Genomic DNA, 15,981 nt, shown 5'->3' with positions numbered 1-15,981 from the left:
GCCGAGGGGAGCTGGCAATCCAAACTGTTGGGTTTTTTTTCCTGGAGGCTATATTTCCCAAGAGGCATAGGTCTCATATTTACACCCCCCCCCTCCCCCCGCCAGCCAAAAATCAACCCAAGGACACAGAATGAGAGCAATCGAAGGAGTGGTTTCCCACCCCCAAAACCCAATGGCCATCTCTGGCAAAGAGGCCTGGGTGGCTGCGTCATTAGGGGTTCCCATTCCTATCCAGGCCTATAAATGGGGTGGGGGCAGGAGTGCAGAAGCAACATTGGATTAAGCATCTGAGAACCTGGGTTCAAAGGCTCAGCTCCAAGGTTCACTGAGCTGTGACCTTTGGACTAATCCCTTAACCTTTCAAGCCTAGAAACCAGAGGCAGATTTAGGTTTCAAGTAAGGGGAAAACCCAATTGCTAAAAGGAGAAGGTGCAGCCTGGGAAAGCAATGTTCCTTTCCCCAGAGACCTTCCGAGCCCAGCTGGCATCTTGTGGGGGTTATTGTGTGTGTGTGTGGGGGGGGGGGCAGGGAGAGGGATTTAGCCAGAAGTAAAGAAAGGCTGAACTACACGGTCCCAAAGATTCCTTCTGCCTTAGATCCACAACTGACCACTTGTTCTTGGGAAGGGGTTGCCTTGGGGAGATCCCCTTCCCACCCCCACCATCCAATTACTGTAAGCCACAGGTTCAGCCTATACTGTTGCTATAGTTACAGTAGACTGTCCCTCCTCTGCTCCCAGCAAGGAAAACCACACAAAAGGCTGAGACCCCAGAAAACTCTCCCCTCTCCTCCCCACTGCACCCCAAGACAGAGTACATAGACTTGAAATAGAGAAAATAGAAACTTTATTTCATTTAATGAGAGGTTCCTGGATTCAGTTGCCCTGCTGTTTCTCCCTCCCACACCCGAGACCTTCTGGGTCCCCCTCAATTCAATCTGTACCTGGCTGTGCACATTATCCTGGATGCTCTCAGCAGGCCTGGACTCCAGATTCCCTCCCTCCTTAATGACCTCCCCCCTCAAAAACACCTAGCACCCAGAGGTGGGGGAGGTGGGCTCCAGAGGGAAGGAAGGGCTAGTCAGAGTAATCAGCACCTTCCCGGCTCCACCCCCTCCTCCAGGGTGTGATTGGCTGCAAGTGTGACCTCTGGCCACCTACCTGCCCCCAAGCCCTTCTCCTCTCAGTGGTCAGGGAGCTGCTAGTGCCTCTAATAAAACGGGATCTTCATAGTCTCAACTTCAGGAAAAACCTCAGGCCTAGGAGTCCTGGGAGAAAACAATTCAAATCTTGGGGGAGGGAGGAAGAGAAGGACCAGTTGTAGGCACCCCAGTCGCCCTTAGGAAAGTACCATTCCTCTACACCCCCAGGCAAGCACACCAGTCACTCCTGGGAGGGGCAAGGCTTGACTCCCAGAGGGAAATCCTCATTGTCTAAGAGCTAACTCAACTGAGGAGTAATAAACACTGGGGGATTTGGAATAGCTAGGGTGGGGTGGGGCAAGTCAGGCTCTTTATCCTCAGGGGGCCCGCCCAACCCTAGCCGGTCCCAGATAATAAAAAGAATCAAAAAGGGTTCTGACTCTGGAAGCCAGGTGGCCCCAGTCCCCTCCCCAGGAAAGGTCAGGAGCACTACACACAAATGGAGGTCGATCTGTGACTGTTTTCAATTGTGTCCATGCCTCCATGGGGTTGGCAAAGCTATTGTTGTGGTTTGCCATTTCCTTTTCCAACTCATTTTATAGATCAGGGAACTGAGGCAAACAGGGTGAAGTGACTTGCCCAAGGTCACACAGCTAGTATCTGAACTCAGGTCCTCCTGACTCCAGGGCCTGGCGCTCCATCCATTGTGGCACCTAGCTGCCCTGCTCTGTCCTACCCTATTAATAATAACCAATCTCTTCCTAAGGCCAGATCTCTAGCCAGTTTCCCATAGGTCAGGTCTTTCTTGAGGGGAGAGTTTGGGGAGGAGGAAACCCAGGTTGCTCTGTGCAGGCACCAGGGGGTAACATTTGGCACTGGTCTTTGAGGCCCACAGCTGAGCCTGCCCAGGCCAGGCTGGCATCATGCCCTCTGAGCATGCCCAGCCTGCATAGCTAAACAAGTTCTCAAAAGCCAAGCTGGCAAATCTCTTCATTGGCTCCCCACACCCCACCGTCCCCCCAAAATTCTTCCTTTCCAGGGCCTGTCTTGGCCTACCTGACATATACTCTCGGGCAGTGACAGGCCCTCATCAAGGCCACCCAGCAGTAGCCCTAGGGGAGGTTACACAGAAATTCCCTCATCTGATCTTGTTCCAACATGGCCAGATTCCTGTACAGGAAATTTCTCAACCCCCACCCCCAACCCCCCATAGGCATGCCTTGTTTTAGACACACACCTGTCAGCCCCATATCTGCTGCCACCCTTCCCCCTTGTTCCTCAGGCTTGGCTCTGAGCAGCTTCTAGTTGTTCTTCCCCCAAAGCACATTTGGGGGGAGCCCAAGTTTGTTCTTCTGGAGGGCAGGGAGCCTGGTTTGCAGGGGGGAGGGGGTGAGCCACAGCTGGAAGGATGGGGTCCTGCTTGGGGTAGGTCTGACAAGACTTAACAGAACTGAGGACTAGACTGACCCCATGCTGTGAAATAACTCCCCCACCCCCCCAGGCTGCGACCCCCATTGCCCCCTCTGGCTGGGCTTGATCAGAACCAACTCCTTAGACACCCCAAACCACACCCCCCCTCAACCCAACAGCAAATAGGCCAGAGTGTGCGACTTCCGGAGCCTGCTGGGGTTGGGGACAGAGTCCCCCCCACCCCAACTCCCGCACCCCTCTCAACTCAGTTACAAGGCAGCCAGGTTGGGTAAGAGGAGTGGCCACAAGCCAGCAGTGGCTGAAGGGGGGTCACATAGTAGTTGAGGGTAGGGGTGGCCCCGTCACTGCCAGGGTAGGAAGTGGGTTGGTAGTGCCAGGCCAAGGTGGTGCCAGCCACCAGGCCCTGCTCAGCCAGGGCCCGCAAGGCCAACGTGGCAATGAGGTCCAGCGTCTGTCGCCGCTCGTGACCCATGAGGCAGACAGTGCTCTCATTAACCACGCGGTGCAGGGTCACCAGGCAGGCATAGCAGGCCGGGCCCGAGCCTCCGCCAAAGTGGGCCTGCAGGTAGCGCTCCAGTTTGCACCTCTGCTCGCCCAAGTCCGGGAAGTCGATGAAGAAGCGTGAGCACATGTAACGCTGCAGGGCCTGGGCATCCGTGCCAGGGCAGGGCCGGAAGCCTCGAACCAGGAGGTGGCAATACTTGAGCAGGCCCCCGCCTCGGATCTCCTCGGGATTGCGGGTGGCTATCAGCCGGTGCCGAAGGTGCTCCAGCGCCTCATCGAAGTCCCCATACAGGCTCTCGCCCATGACCGTGGGGTGGAAGGCCTGAGACATGGGGGTAGAGGAGCACTGGCTATACAAAAGCATGGAGTCTAGAATGATTTGGAAGGAGTCCACGCTGAACTCAAACTGGCGCCGCAAGCGGTCCACAAATTTAAGCTCCACGTTCTTACCACTGTTGTTGGACAGGGAGATGAGGCTCCAGCGGTCCACATCCGTGCACACTTTGACCAGCTTCTGCACGTAGGCCTCGGTCAGGGTCTGCGGCGTGATCTTGGCCCGGTTCACGCCAGCCGGAAGGAGGTCCAGGAGGCAGGCCAGCACTGTGTCTCGCACCAGCTGGAAGGCGGCCTCATCTTGGAGGTCCACTCGGAAAATGAGATCCACATCCTTGTAGCCCAGGCCGTTGTCTTGGTGCAGGACATGGCTGGCAGCCGAGCCGTTCAGGCGGATGCTGTGGATAGGGACCCTCAGCTGCTCCAGGCGGCTCTGGACCACCTGAAGAGGAGAGAAGGGAGTGAGACCAGAGGCCTTTGCTGGTGAAGAGAGCCCTAACCTGAGGGATGGATGGGGGAAGAAGACAGACATCATCGCTGATACTCTTCATGTGACACCGAGTTTGGCAGAGGAAGGCTGGAGAATAATGCAAGTAATTGTGTGGTATAGCAGACCTGTGCTCTCAGACCTGGCTCAGGAGAGAACCAAGAGACAGGAATCCTTGTCCTAACTTTGTCACTGACTCACGAGGCGACATTGGGACTTGTGCCATGGCTATACCAGACACTGGATAGATTGGAATCTTGCCCCACAGCCAAATCCCCTCTGGGGAGACCTTGGCAAAACATTGCGTACCTGAGGCTGTTTCTTTTTCTGGAAAAGGGGGACAAGAGCCCCTCTCTCTTGTGGTGAGGATCAAATGAAATCATGTGTGCAAAGGCTGAAGGCCCTATTTCAGCATTAGTTACTCTTACCTAAATAAGGGGCTTTCTTCACAAAACCTTAGAATGTAAGGAATGCAAATATATCCATTTTGCAGATGAAAGCACATGCCCAGGGTAATAGCCACTAAGTGGCAGGACTCAGGGTTCCCAGTTCCAAGTTTAGGGTTCTTTCAATGGTTGAGATCAAGTCCTATTCAGCCTTTTTTTTTTTAATTTTTGCAGGGCAATGAGGGACTTGTCCAGGGCCACATAGCCAGTAAGTGTCAAGGGTCTGAGGCTGGATTTAAACTCAGGTCCTCCTGAATCCAGGACTGGTGCTTTATCTACTGCGCCACCTGGCTGCCCCCCAGCCTTTTTTTTTTTTTTAGATTTTTTAATGGTACTTTCAGCACAGTGAAGAATCAATCAGAAAGGACTGGACCAGCCTCACAGTTGAGGGAGAAGCTTCTCTCCAGCATAGATGGAGAGTGGTCCCCCCCTAACTTTGGCTCTGAAGCGCTGGCTCCACAGAACCATCCTGTGATGACCCCTTCCTCTTTCAGGACTGTCAGAAAGCCCACCACAGACATATCACCCCCTTAATCCACCACCTGCTGCTCCTGATTCTGCCCTGAGGCCAAGCCAACAGAAGACTGTCCCCATGACAGCCCTCTAGATCCCTGAAAGCAGCTAAGACCCGCCCTTAGCCTTCTCTCCTATAAGCTAGGCATTGCAAGTTCCTTTCTCACATGGCACGAGGCCAACGTTCCTCACACTGTGTTCTGCACTGGTGACATCCTCCCAACAGTATAGCCAAGAATACTCACAAAGGGCTTTGCAAAGCTCCATGATTGATGCCAGTTGTTGGGAATCCATCAACCAATCAATCAATAAACCTTTGTTAAGCTCCTACTCAGGGCAGCTAGGTGGTGCCATAGTGCATAGAGTGCTGGGCCTGGAGTCAGGAAGACTCATCTTCAAATCTGGCCTCAGACACTTACTAGCTGGGTGACCCTGGGTAAGTCACTTCACCTTATTTGCCTCAGTTTCCTCATCTGTAAAAATGAGCTGAAGAAAGAAATGGCAAACCACTTCAGTATCTTTGGGAAGAAAACCCCAAAGGGGGGTCATAGAGAGTTGGGCACAATTTGAAAAATGACTTGAACAATAAAGCACCTACTATGTGCCAGGTACTGATTTTTTAAAAAAATACTAGACACTTCTAAAGTGTGTTTTACAAACATAACAAAAAACTGCATACCCAGTCTAGTAAGAAGCAGCTCAATATGATAGATTCAGGAAGACCCGGGTTGAAATTCAGCCTCAGACACTTACTAGCTGTGGGAGCCTGGGCAAGACACTTCACCTATCTGCCTCAGTTTCCTCATTTGTAAAATGGGGCTAATAATAGCTCTACCTCCCACTACTGAGGAGGATCGAATGAGAGAATATTTTTAAAGACCTTAGCAAACCTTGTAGTGTTATTATATCAGTTCTAGCAATTAGCAATTTCTATTATTTATCAGGACAGGGACTGGACCTGAGATTTCATTGTCCTGTGGAATTCCCTTTACCGATGCTGGATGGTACCTCCTCAGCAACTTAAGAGCCTTAGTTGCTGAGGTCACGTGAGAGGTCATGTATTTGTCAGAGGCAGGAGAGGGAATCCAGACCTTAGGCTAGCTCTGCTCTTTCTTCACTACACAGCACAGGGTCAAAGCTTCCCAACAGCTGCTTCCCTGGGCAGAGCCTAGGCTAAAAGGAGGCCAGCCCCATAAAGAATTCTCTTGGGCTGGCTAGGAATGGTCCTTCAGTGGACCCCCACATTCTTCTATAACTCTCAGCTTGGTGCTAAATCAGCTGGCCCTCCCTTATTCTGAGCTGGTGCATGCCTAGAAGACATGAAGTAATCAAGCGATACAAGCTGGGTGGGGTCAGTCAAGGAACTTACTGGAAAGGGGAGGGGATGGAGGTCACACTAGGGTTTGGAAGAAGGGTGGGACATGGTAGTGGAGGAGGGGAAAATTAGATTAGGATTTAGGCTGAAAATGTATAGGATTTATGGCTCCAGGGGTTGGGCAGGGTCAATGAATGGGAAGGGTTTGGGGATTTCCAGGTATTAGGAACTGGGCCCCAGCTTGGACTCCAGGCATGGAATTGATGCCCCAAACTTTGGAAAATGAGATATGGACAAAAATGGAAATCTGTTGGCCTTGGATCTTTTACTGACCTTGGGCAAGTTACCTATTTGAGCCTGGATTTCTTCATTTGTTAGAACAGGGGTACTCACATGCTTTCCCCTCCCAGAGGGTAAGGTTGGGAGGACCAAGCATTTTGTAATAGAGAAAAGAAGTTTCTTCATCTGAAAGGGCAATGACCAGCCCATGTATAAACTCTCATTGCAGAAAGACCAGAAAGCCATTCGAGCCAGATGCTATAAGGCTCTGGACATAGATGGTCCTCTTCCTTCTACAGCTGAAGGGGTTAAAGATAACAGTTCCCAACCAATATCTATCCATGCAACAAATAATGATGGAAAAGGTGCTTTTTAAGTTTATCAAGTGGTTCTCTTAAGTAAATAGTGAAGATATCTCCATGTTTGCAAATGAGGAAAAGGAGGCTAAAATAATTCATCTAAGGGACACAGGTGGGAGAGCTGAGCCAGTGTAGACTGAGCTTTCTTTAGATGGCCTCTGGGTACTGGGACCAGCCTTTTTCCTGTCACGGAGGGATAACCCAAACCACCCTTAAGCAGCACCCAAGCCAACCTGTCCCAAACACTGATGCCAATCTGTCTTCCCCTCCACTCCACCCCCCCAACCTCTCCACCCACCCCAAGGCTGAGGCATCTGGCTGGGTGAGGAGGTGGCTGTACTCTCGTTAAATCCTCCAGCGTCAGGGCTTTGGGGCCCGCTGTGTCAGCCGGCCTAGAGCTGTTGTCTCCCAGGTGTGACACCTCAGATACCGACACACCCAAGGGTGCCTCTGCGGAATTTAGCTCTGCCCCAATTTGAGACTTTCCAGACACTGAGGGGACAGCCCTGCTTGCTTGGTGCCAGAGTAGGCCCTTCGTTCCTCTGCAGGGCATGAGAAGGGCCCAGTTGTAGAGAGGGGGTGGTAGGGAAAGAGACAAGGTCCCCAAAATGAGCATCATAAGATGTCTTGGCACTCATTGTTGCCATATCTGTAAGGTGCTCCTGATGTCTCTTCTCAATCTAAAAGCCTCAATGGGGGCCTGACAGCCAGGAGAAGGCCTCAGATCCCAGAACCTGAAGAGACCCCACTCCTATTTTACCATATGGGTCCTGAAAAATCCCCAAGTGATCACATTGCTTCTGATTGAGGGGGAATCACTTCCTTCCTCCAGAGACAGCTCGTTTCACTTAGAGGGAACCCCCAGCAGACAGTAGGTCTACCAACTGGCAGATTTGTCAGATGTGCTTGGGTTGGCCTCACCACAACTTTAACCAGTCACTCCTTTTGCCCCTTGGGCCAAACTGAATATCTAATGCTTATTCCACATGAGGGTCAGTCCCCTGCCTGTTGGAAGGAAGCTCTGGCATTCCTTCTTCTAAGCCTTCTCTTCTCTAAACACCCTCAGTTCCTTGGGGCCATCCTTATAAGGTAAGTCTCCAGTCCCTCCGTCATCCCAGTTGCCATACTTGGCCACAACCTGCTTGGCTCACAGCTGCCTGAGAGCATCCATCTGACCCAGGGAAGCCTTGGACGCTTACCTGCACTGGAGCCCCTGCCAGATGTGACCAGCCTAGCCTCACACCCCTGGGAGCTGGCCAAGCAACCTAAGGTGATGGGCATGAGTACAGCACCAAGGTCTGGGGGTAGGTGGATTCAGTCTACTGTGAATACTTGGAAGGGCTCTGTTCCTGATTCCTAAAGGCATCGGGAAGGACAAAATCTTTGGGTCCCAGTCCCTGACTCTGCAAGAGTCTAGGAGGAAGGCTCAGAAAGTCAGGAGAGTCCCCTGAGCCCCTTGGATATGTAGCTGCTATAGCAATACCCCCTCCTCTAGTTTCTCTTCTCTCTCCTTCATCCCCCAAGTACCAGCTCCCCTCTAAACTCATAGAGCTGAAGGGACCAGTGGGAAGATATATGAAAAGAACATTATAGTAGAGAAAAACTATGGCAAAAGGTTCCAGAGTTCTGATCAATGCAGTGACCAATCAGAAGAGTCCAGAAGAAACAGTGAAGCCTGCCTCCTACTTCTCAGAAGAGAGGCAGTGGACTACAGGGACAAAATGAAGCATACATTTTCAAGGTCAATGTGTTGATTGGTTTGCCTTGATTCTGCAGATTTGTTACAGGGGTGGGGAGCAGGGAGAAAGTGACTGGAATGCAAGAAAGAGGAAAGAATAGCAAAAAAATACCTCGACTAAATAGTAAAGGGAGGGGAAGGAGCTCTGTGACCTTGGACAAGTCACTTCCCCTAGTGTCTCTTGGTTTCCCATTGGTGTAGTCAGGAGGTTGGACTATGTCTATAAAGTCCCTTCCTGTCTGCTAACATTGTGATTCTGAGACAGACCATCTAGGAGGTTAAATCCCTCCTTTTATTTTGTTTGTTTCGGCAGTATTTCCCAACAAGCACTCATCCTGAAATATATTCCCCAGAAATCAATTTATCAACTGTTAGCAGAGAGCAAATAGGTCATATGATCATAACTCCTGAGCTGACAGCATTCTAAGGTCTTCTCCTTTGAACTGCCCACCCCCTTACAAATGAAGAAACTATCCCCTCCCTTTCTATAGAAATAAAAACTCAGGCTCAATGAAGGCAGGGGACTCTCCCAAGGTCATACAGTGAGTTGTTGCTGGAGCCAGGACTCAAATCCAGAACTCCTCGCAGCCTAAGGATCTTATTCCTTGCCCTCCCCAGATGTGCAGAAGCACTGGGTCCAATTCCCCGACATAAAAAATCTCCAAAATTCCAGGTACTGAGAGCCAGAAGGACTGGACTGAATCCCAGACAGGGGATGGGGGAGCAAGCTTAGGGACCCATTCAGGGCCTCATCAGCCTGGCTCTGGGCCACCCTCCTGGCAGAATCCCCAAAGCTGCAGCCAGTGTCCTGATGGGTTTGGGAGGGGGCAAGGGGCACACCCTGGGCAGCTGAAGCCAGGGAGTGGCCTGGCTCACCTGGCCAGATGGCTGCTACCTGGGCAGTTTCTACTCTGAGATGACACTAGCAATCCAGGCTGGATTTTCCTGTTTCTTTAAGATGGGGACTTTCCCCTGCGCTCCAGAAGCCCAGGCTTGGGTGCTGGGTGGGAGGGGAAGCAGTGCTGCTCCCGGCTGTTTCAAGGCAGCTCCAGCTGCAGAGGGAACCACAGGACAGCCTCCCCACCTCAGAAAGAGAAGACCCTACGTCCAGTGAAGGACCCAGAGACTAATCGGAAGGGCGTGGGCTGAGGGTGAGGGTGGGGGGCAGGGGCAGGAGAGAAAGGAATTGGCTAAGGCCCCCTTCAGGGCCTTAGGGCAACCACTGGGAGGCAGCCAGGCTCCCTCACTCCCCCTCCTCCCCCACCAGCATGCTGTCCGCCGGGCGTGTGCAGTCCCTGGCTCGGCGCCAGACACGGGTTTCACCGGCTCAGCACATAGCTCTGGTTGATGGATTCCAGCCCCCAGCTGGTTAGCTTGACTGAGCAAAGGGCAGAGAAGGGACCTCCAGTTCAGGGTGCGGGTGGGAGGGAGCCAACCCTGAATTTCTGCTCTGGGTGGGCGCTCACTCCACTGTGAGGGGCACAGGGCGAGGGTGGGAAGGAAGAGAACTTAATGCGGATTCCAGGAACACTCTACCGCCAGACCCATCGCTGCCCCTCCCCACCTGCGGGGTGTCCCTTTTTAGGGACGGATCAGCCCGACTCCAGTCACCCTCCCCCAAGGCACACCAAGCCGGCCTGCCAGGCTTCAGGGGGCCAGGGCCCACATCCCATTTCTTCCCAGATGCCCAAGTGGAGAGAAAAGGGGCAGGGTGCAGAGCGGGGGCTCACTCGCCTCTTCGGCGAAATAAAGTTGAACGAGCTAATTCCCAAGGTCCCTTCCAGGGCTAACATTCCATGGTTCTTAGGTTTACCGTTTCATGTTCGAGGGTTCCTCCCCGCACAAACATTCCGAGGTTCCGAGGTCCCTCCCAACCCTGACATTCCACATTCTAAGGTCCCTTCCCGCTCTGACACTGCGTGTACCAAAGTTTCCTTACAGCTGCAGCCTTCCCTTATTCAGTGTTCAGCGCTCCGAGGGGGGCGTGTCCCACACCCCCAGCCCTTCTCGGCTGCAGCCCCCGCGGGTAGACCGGGTCGGGGAGAGAGGGACGGCCAAGCCCGGGCCGCTTGGGGCCCGCACTCACCTGCACGATTTGGCGCGGCTGGACGGTCAGCGTGGGGAAGTTGCCCCGGCCGTGGATGGGGACCTCCTCGCCCAGGAGGGCGTCCAGTCTCTGCACCTGCGTCCAGCTCAACCGGCTGAAGCGCCGTCGTGGGGCGCCGGAACAACGCTCCGGGCTGAGCCCGTCTCGTTTGTGGGGAGGGGCTGCCGCGGGGGTGACCAGGGCCGGGGGCACCGCTGCAACCGCCGCCACCGCTGCTGCGTCCGGGCTCGCAGCCCCGCTCTCCGACGGCATCTCTGACCAGACCCCGGGGCCTCAACGGCAAGAACCGGGAGGGGAAAGGAGAGCAGGGGGGAGGGAAGCAGGCGGGTGCTGGAAGGGGGGCGGCGGCTCTGCGGGCTCCGGCCCCGACGTTCCCACTCAACCGACGGGGTGGACAGGACCGAAAGCCGATTAAGGTGCGCTGGGGCCGGCTCATATAGGCTTGGCCCCCGCCTGCCCATTGGTCCACAGAGTTGTCGCTCAACGGTCCTCCGCCCCCGCCCCGCCCTTCAGTCTATCATTGGGCGGAGAAGATTCCACCAACTTTGCATGTGCGTCACTGCTCTCCCCAGGCGGCCTGGGATTGGTTGAGGAGCGTACCCCTTCCCCACCTGATTTCGAACTCTTCTTAGGGCCGGCCAAGGGATTCCGCTCTCGGATGGGTCAGGGCTGGGCAACTCTAGGAATTAAAGGGACCGCCTTCGAACGCAGACTGGACGGAGAAATTTATTATAAGGAATAGTGGAAAGAGTGAGTTTGTAGCAAGGGGCTACATCCTAGACTGGCAGAGCTGGGACGGACTTTAGACCAGAGAATGTTAAAACTGGAAGATAAAATGTCAGGACTTGGAGGGTCTGAGATACCATCTGGACCAACCCCCTCGTTTTACAGATAAGGTAACCGACACAGCTGCCGAGCCCTAAAGGAGAGAGGTCTGCCTCTGGAGCCGGAGGACCTCTCGGAGCGACCTTGGGCTAATCTGGTGATCTCTGTGGGCCTCGCCTTCCTCCTCTGCAAAAGGAAGGAGAGTGGGGGGTTGGGGTGGGTGTGGGTGAGTGGGACCTAGATGACCTGTAAAATCACTAACATCTCGAATTCCAGTGAGATCTAGAGGAGAAGAGCCTTGTCCAAGGTCCATACTCCAGTGAGGAGAGCCAATAGCAGCCAGTGGGTGAAGGGTGAGGAAACCGGCCAGTCCTGGCCACCGTGGTGTTCCCAAAGCGGTGACTGAGCTGTCTGGAGCTCTCTATAGAATAGGCTGAGATCCGAGATGAGGGCGACCTCGTGCCCCTCCCCCCATCTCCTCCCTCAAAACTTTGTGGGGCTGGCTGAATTATGTACAATGGTGGTTTTTGGGTTTTTAAAAAAAATTTTTTTAAATTTTGGCTTCTCCCCTTTCCTCTCTACTCTCACCTCTTCTCCCCTTTTCTTTCCCTTTTTCCTTCTCTCTCCTCTTTCCTCTCCCCCCCTTCCTCCCCGCTCCCCGTTTCCCATCCTATACTCTAGACATTGGCCCTAACCAGGGAGAGGGAAAGAGGGACTGGCTTGCTCAGAGTAGAGTTGGAAATGTTACTGGGAAAGCAAATTTTTGAATCAACTGATAATAGCGATTTATGGAGCAACAACAATCTAGGGATTCCCCTTCCCCGTGTCATTCCCGTCTGCCCTCTCTGCTTACAGGTTTGAAGGCTATCTGCTCAAATAAGGGCAAAAGTCTAAAGGCCTCCTCTTTCCCCAGGGTGACCCTAGGACCTTGGAGAGCCCTTGATTTCCACACGTGAAGCCATTTCTGGAAGCAGGACGCCTTCTCCCCACACACTGCCCACCCTCTCTCTCCGCTAACTCTGGACACCAGACTTACTCTTGAAAAGCCTGAGTCCCTTCGTCCTTCCCCCAATTTGTCCCACCGAAGCATCTCATTTCCATCCACCTTCGCCTCCTCCAACCTTCCTCCTTCCCACCGGGAAGCCCCCCTTGGCTTGTTTTTCTCTAAAGATTCTCTGACTAAATACCACTCCTTGAAGGCAGCTGCTGTTCTTTAGTTTGTTTTTCAATTCAATTCCGTTTGATTCAGGGCAGGGTGGAGGAGGAGGAAGGTGGTGGTGGTGGTGGAGGAGGGAGGCAACGCCATCCTCCCTGTAAGTCGGGCCTCTGACAGCCCCTGGCTCAAGTGACCTCGAGCAAGTCAATGCTCTGGGCCACTTACCCATATTAAATGGCCGGACACCCAGTGATTTGCAATTGCATTTTCGGAGCTTCCTCACCTGGGAGACCAACCCAATAAAATCACCGGCCAGCCACTCACAAAATAGCCAACAAACCGAAACCTCCAGGTACTGCCTAGGCAGTGGAAGCACAAAGATAATTTTTTAATAATTAAAAAAAAAGTTTAGGGGCAGCCAGGTGGCACAGTGGAGAAAGCACTGGCCCTGGATTCAGGAGGACCTGAGTTCAAATCCGACCTCAGACATTTAACACTTACTAGCCGTGTGACCCTGGGCAAGTCACTTAACCCCAATTGCCTCAACAACAACAACAACAACAAAGTATAAAAAGCTGAAAATGAAAGCTACTGTCCTCAAGGAGGTTTCAATCTACTGGCTAGAATCAATATGTATATACACACACACACCCCAAAATAATTTCATAGGGGAAGGTACTGACAAGTGAGGAAATTTGGAAAGGTCTGAGGTGGGGGGAGGTGGCAGGTGAGCTGAGTCAGTCGATAAGCATTTATTAAGCACCTACTGTGTGCCCTGTGCTTAGTACTTGAAGAGAGCTAGGGATTCCATGAAGGGGAGGTAAAAAGAGATAATCCTTTGGGGAAACAGCCTAGGCAAAGGTATGGAGGTGAGGGATAAAACATTGTGTAAAAGAAATGGCAAGTAAGATAATAGGCTGGAACATAAATGTGCATGAGGGAAGAAATGGGAAATTAGCCTGGAAAGGGAGGCTTTAGGCAGATAAGGGGTGGATGGGGGTGGGATGGAGGAATTTTTTTTCTTTATTTGGTAAATGTTTTATTCATTTAAAATTTCGATACAAAATGAAAAAAGAAAACATTTTCTGTACACAGCAGAACGTAGGAGAGCATTCAATATAGAGCAATAAGTTTCCATTTCAAGAAAACCCATATAATAAATGCTGCACATTCTTTTAAAAGCTTCCTGGCTTTTCTTTGCTCCCTTCTAGGTTTTCTTTGGTTCTCTGCTTTGCACGATGGTGGGGCTTTCAGTGCCAGAAGCCATAGGAAGGTGGGGTTTTAGGATTAGCCTAACACTGGAGAGGGGACAGGTGGGTGGAACTGATATAGAGGGTGGGCTCTGTTGGGTACTGGCTGAGGCTCTCTTTTCTTCCATTCCTTTGGGAGCCTTGAGCTTTCAGGGGGACAGACCTCTTGTATGTGTCAGGATGAACATCTTATGGCCTAGGGCTCACTCATTTACAATGAGAGGAGCCTTATTTACTGCTCCCCAGAACCCACCTCTGACTCAAACTCTAGCTCAAATGCCACCTTCTCCCAGAAGTTTTCCATGATTCCTTTTTGTCCAACAGATCTCAACCTTTTTGTATAAGATTTCTTTCTCTCTGTCTCTCCCTCTCCCTCTCTCTCCTCTCCTTTCTCCTCTCCCCTTTCCTCTCCCCCTCCCTCTCCCTCAGCATTCAGGGTTGAGTGACTTGCTCAGGGTCACACAGCTAGTGTCTGACTCTAGATTTGAACTCAGGTTCTCCTGACTCCAGGATGATGCTCTATACATGCACCACCTAGCTGTCCCTGATTCCTTTATACTCTTAAAAATTATTTAGGGGCAGCTAGGTGGTGCAGTGGATAAAGTACTGGTCCTTGGGTCAGGAAGACCTAAGTTCAAATCCAGCTTCAGACACTTGACACTTACTAGCTGTGTGACCCTGGGCAAGTCACTTAACCCTCATTGCCCCACCTCCCCCAATTATTTAGGATCCCAAAAACTTTTGTTTATGTAGGTTATATCTATGTTTGGATGTTTACCATAATAAAACTTAAAACTGATCAATTTTTATTTATTTATTTTTTTTTTAGTGAGGCAATTGGGGTTAAGTGACTTGCCCGGGGTCACACAGCTACTAAGTGTTATGTGTCTGAGGTCAGATTTGAACTCAGGTACTCCTGACTCTAGGGCCAGTGCTCTATCCACTGTGCCACCTAGCTGCCCCTTCACTGATCAATTTAAAAATAATTATTCATTTAAAAATAAATCCGTTGTGTGTTAACATAAATAATATATATATATATATATATTTTTGCGCGGGGCAATGGGGGTTAAGTGACTTGCCTAGGGTCACACAGCTGGTAAGTGTCTGAGGCCAGATTTGAACTCAGGTACTCCTGAATCCAGGGCCAGTGCTTTATCCACTGCGCCACCTAGCCGCTCCCTATAAATAATATTTTTAATGAAAAATAATTGTTTTCTAAAACAAAAAAACAGTGAAAAAGCTGGCATTATTTTACATATTTGTATTAGAAGATATTCTGATTCTCATATCTACTTTGGCAAATAGGGCAGCTAGGTAGCACAGTGGATAGAGTCCTAGGCCTGGAGTCAGGAAGATTAAATCTGGCCTCAGATTCTTACTAGCTGTGTGACCCTGGGCAAGTCACTTCACCTTGTTTGCCTCAGTTTCCTCATCTGTAAAATGAGCTGGAGAAAGAAATGGCAAACTGCTCTAGGATCTTTGCCCAGAAAACCCCAAATGGTGTCATGAAGAGTTGAAAACAAAAATCTTTTTAAAAATACTCAATTATTATGCTTTTAAAAAATGATGAACTATTCTAATGCAGATTTACAGTTCATGTACAAATCTCATTTTGGTTTTTTTACATTTAATGTAATGTTTTTAAAAAATTTTCCCCTAATTACATGTAAAAAAATTTTTTGAGTTCCAAATATTTCCCCCCCCAAGCCAGCAAGCAATTTGATATAGGTTATACATTACAATTATGTTAAACATCAACATCTACTTCTGCATTCAGTTATTTGCATTATGTTGTTTTGATTGAAGTCTATGAAGAAAATCAGCCTTGTACAGATAAGTCAGAAAGGGGAGGAATATTTGAATAGGCAAATGTCTTATTATTCTGACAAAACTTGGCTTTTCAGACTCCTGAAAGGGTCTCCAGACCCCCCACCCCCCACCCCCCAGGTTCCACACACCTCCCTTGGAGAACTGCTGCTGTGGTCAGAAGGCATTAGCAACCCTATTTTTTAGCTGTGTGATTTCAGGCAAATCATTTTCTCTTTCCATTCTCAGTTTCCTTGTATATAAAATGAGAGGGTTAGACCAGATGACA

General features: G+C 51.0%; 1 protein-coding gene and 1 long non-coding RNA gene across 2 annotated transcripts; one reads left to right on the top strand and one right to left on the bottom strand.

Moving 5' to 3' along the window:
• Nucleotides 1-828: 828 nt before the first annotated feature.
• On the bottom strand, nt 829-11,043 carry TENT5B (terminal nucleotidyltransferase 5B). The gene is made up of 2 exons (XM_043991114.1): nt 10,632-11,043; nt 829-3,850 (listed from the first exon to the last, which is right to left on the bottom strand). Exons 1-2 carry the CDS (start codon nt 10,902-10,904, stop codon nt 2,816-2,818), a joined length of 1,308 nt encoding a protein of 435 aa, XP_043847049.1. The 5' UTR covers nt 10,905-11,043; the 3' UTR covers nt 829-2,815.
• Nucleotides 11,044-11,297: 254 nt separating this feature from the next.
• LOC122745329 lies at nt 11,298-12,677 on the top strand. Its single transcript, XR_006355454.1, has 2 exons — nt 11,298-11,548; nt 12,391-12,677. It is a non-coding gene; the product is annotated as an uncharacterized LOC122745329 (long non-coding RNA).
• The last annotated feature ends 3,304 nt before the right edge of the window (nt 12,678-15,981 follow it).

This window comes from Dromiciops gliroides, chromosome 3 (genome assembly GCF_019393635.1).
Source record: "Dromiciops gliroides isolate mDroGli1 chromosome 3, mDroGli1.pri, whole genome shotgun sequence".
Classification (NCBI taxonomy): domain Eukaryota; kingdom Metazoa; phylum Chordata; class Mammalia; order Microbiotheria; family Microbiotheriidae; genus Dromiciops; species Dromiciops gliroides.
Note: the sequence above shows the minus strand (reverse complement) of the source record. Positions and strands in the feature narration are given on the sequence as shown.

Bases quoted from the DNA above. Each gene is read 5' to 3' on its own strand.
- TENT5B (XM_043991114.1), bottom strand. From the start codon at position 10,904: ATGCCGTCGGAGAGCGGGGCTGCGAGCCCGGACGCAGCAGCGGTGGCG. The intron at 3,851-10,631 runs GTGAGTGCGGGC...TCTCCTCTTCAG, and splicing joins AGCCGCGCCAAATCGTGCAG to GTGGTCCAGAGCCGCCTGGA.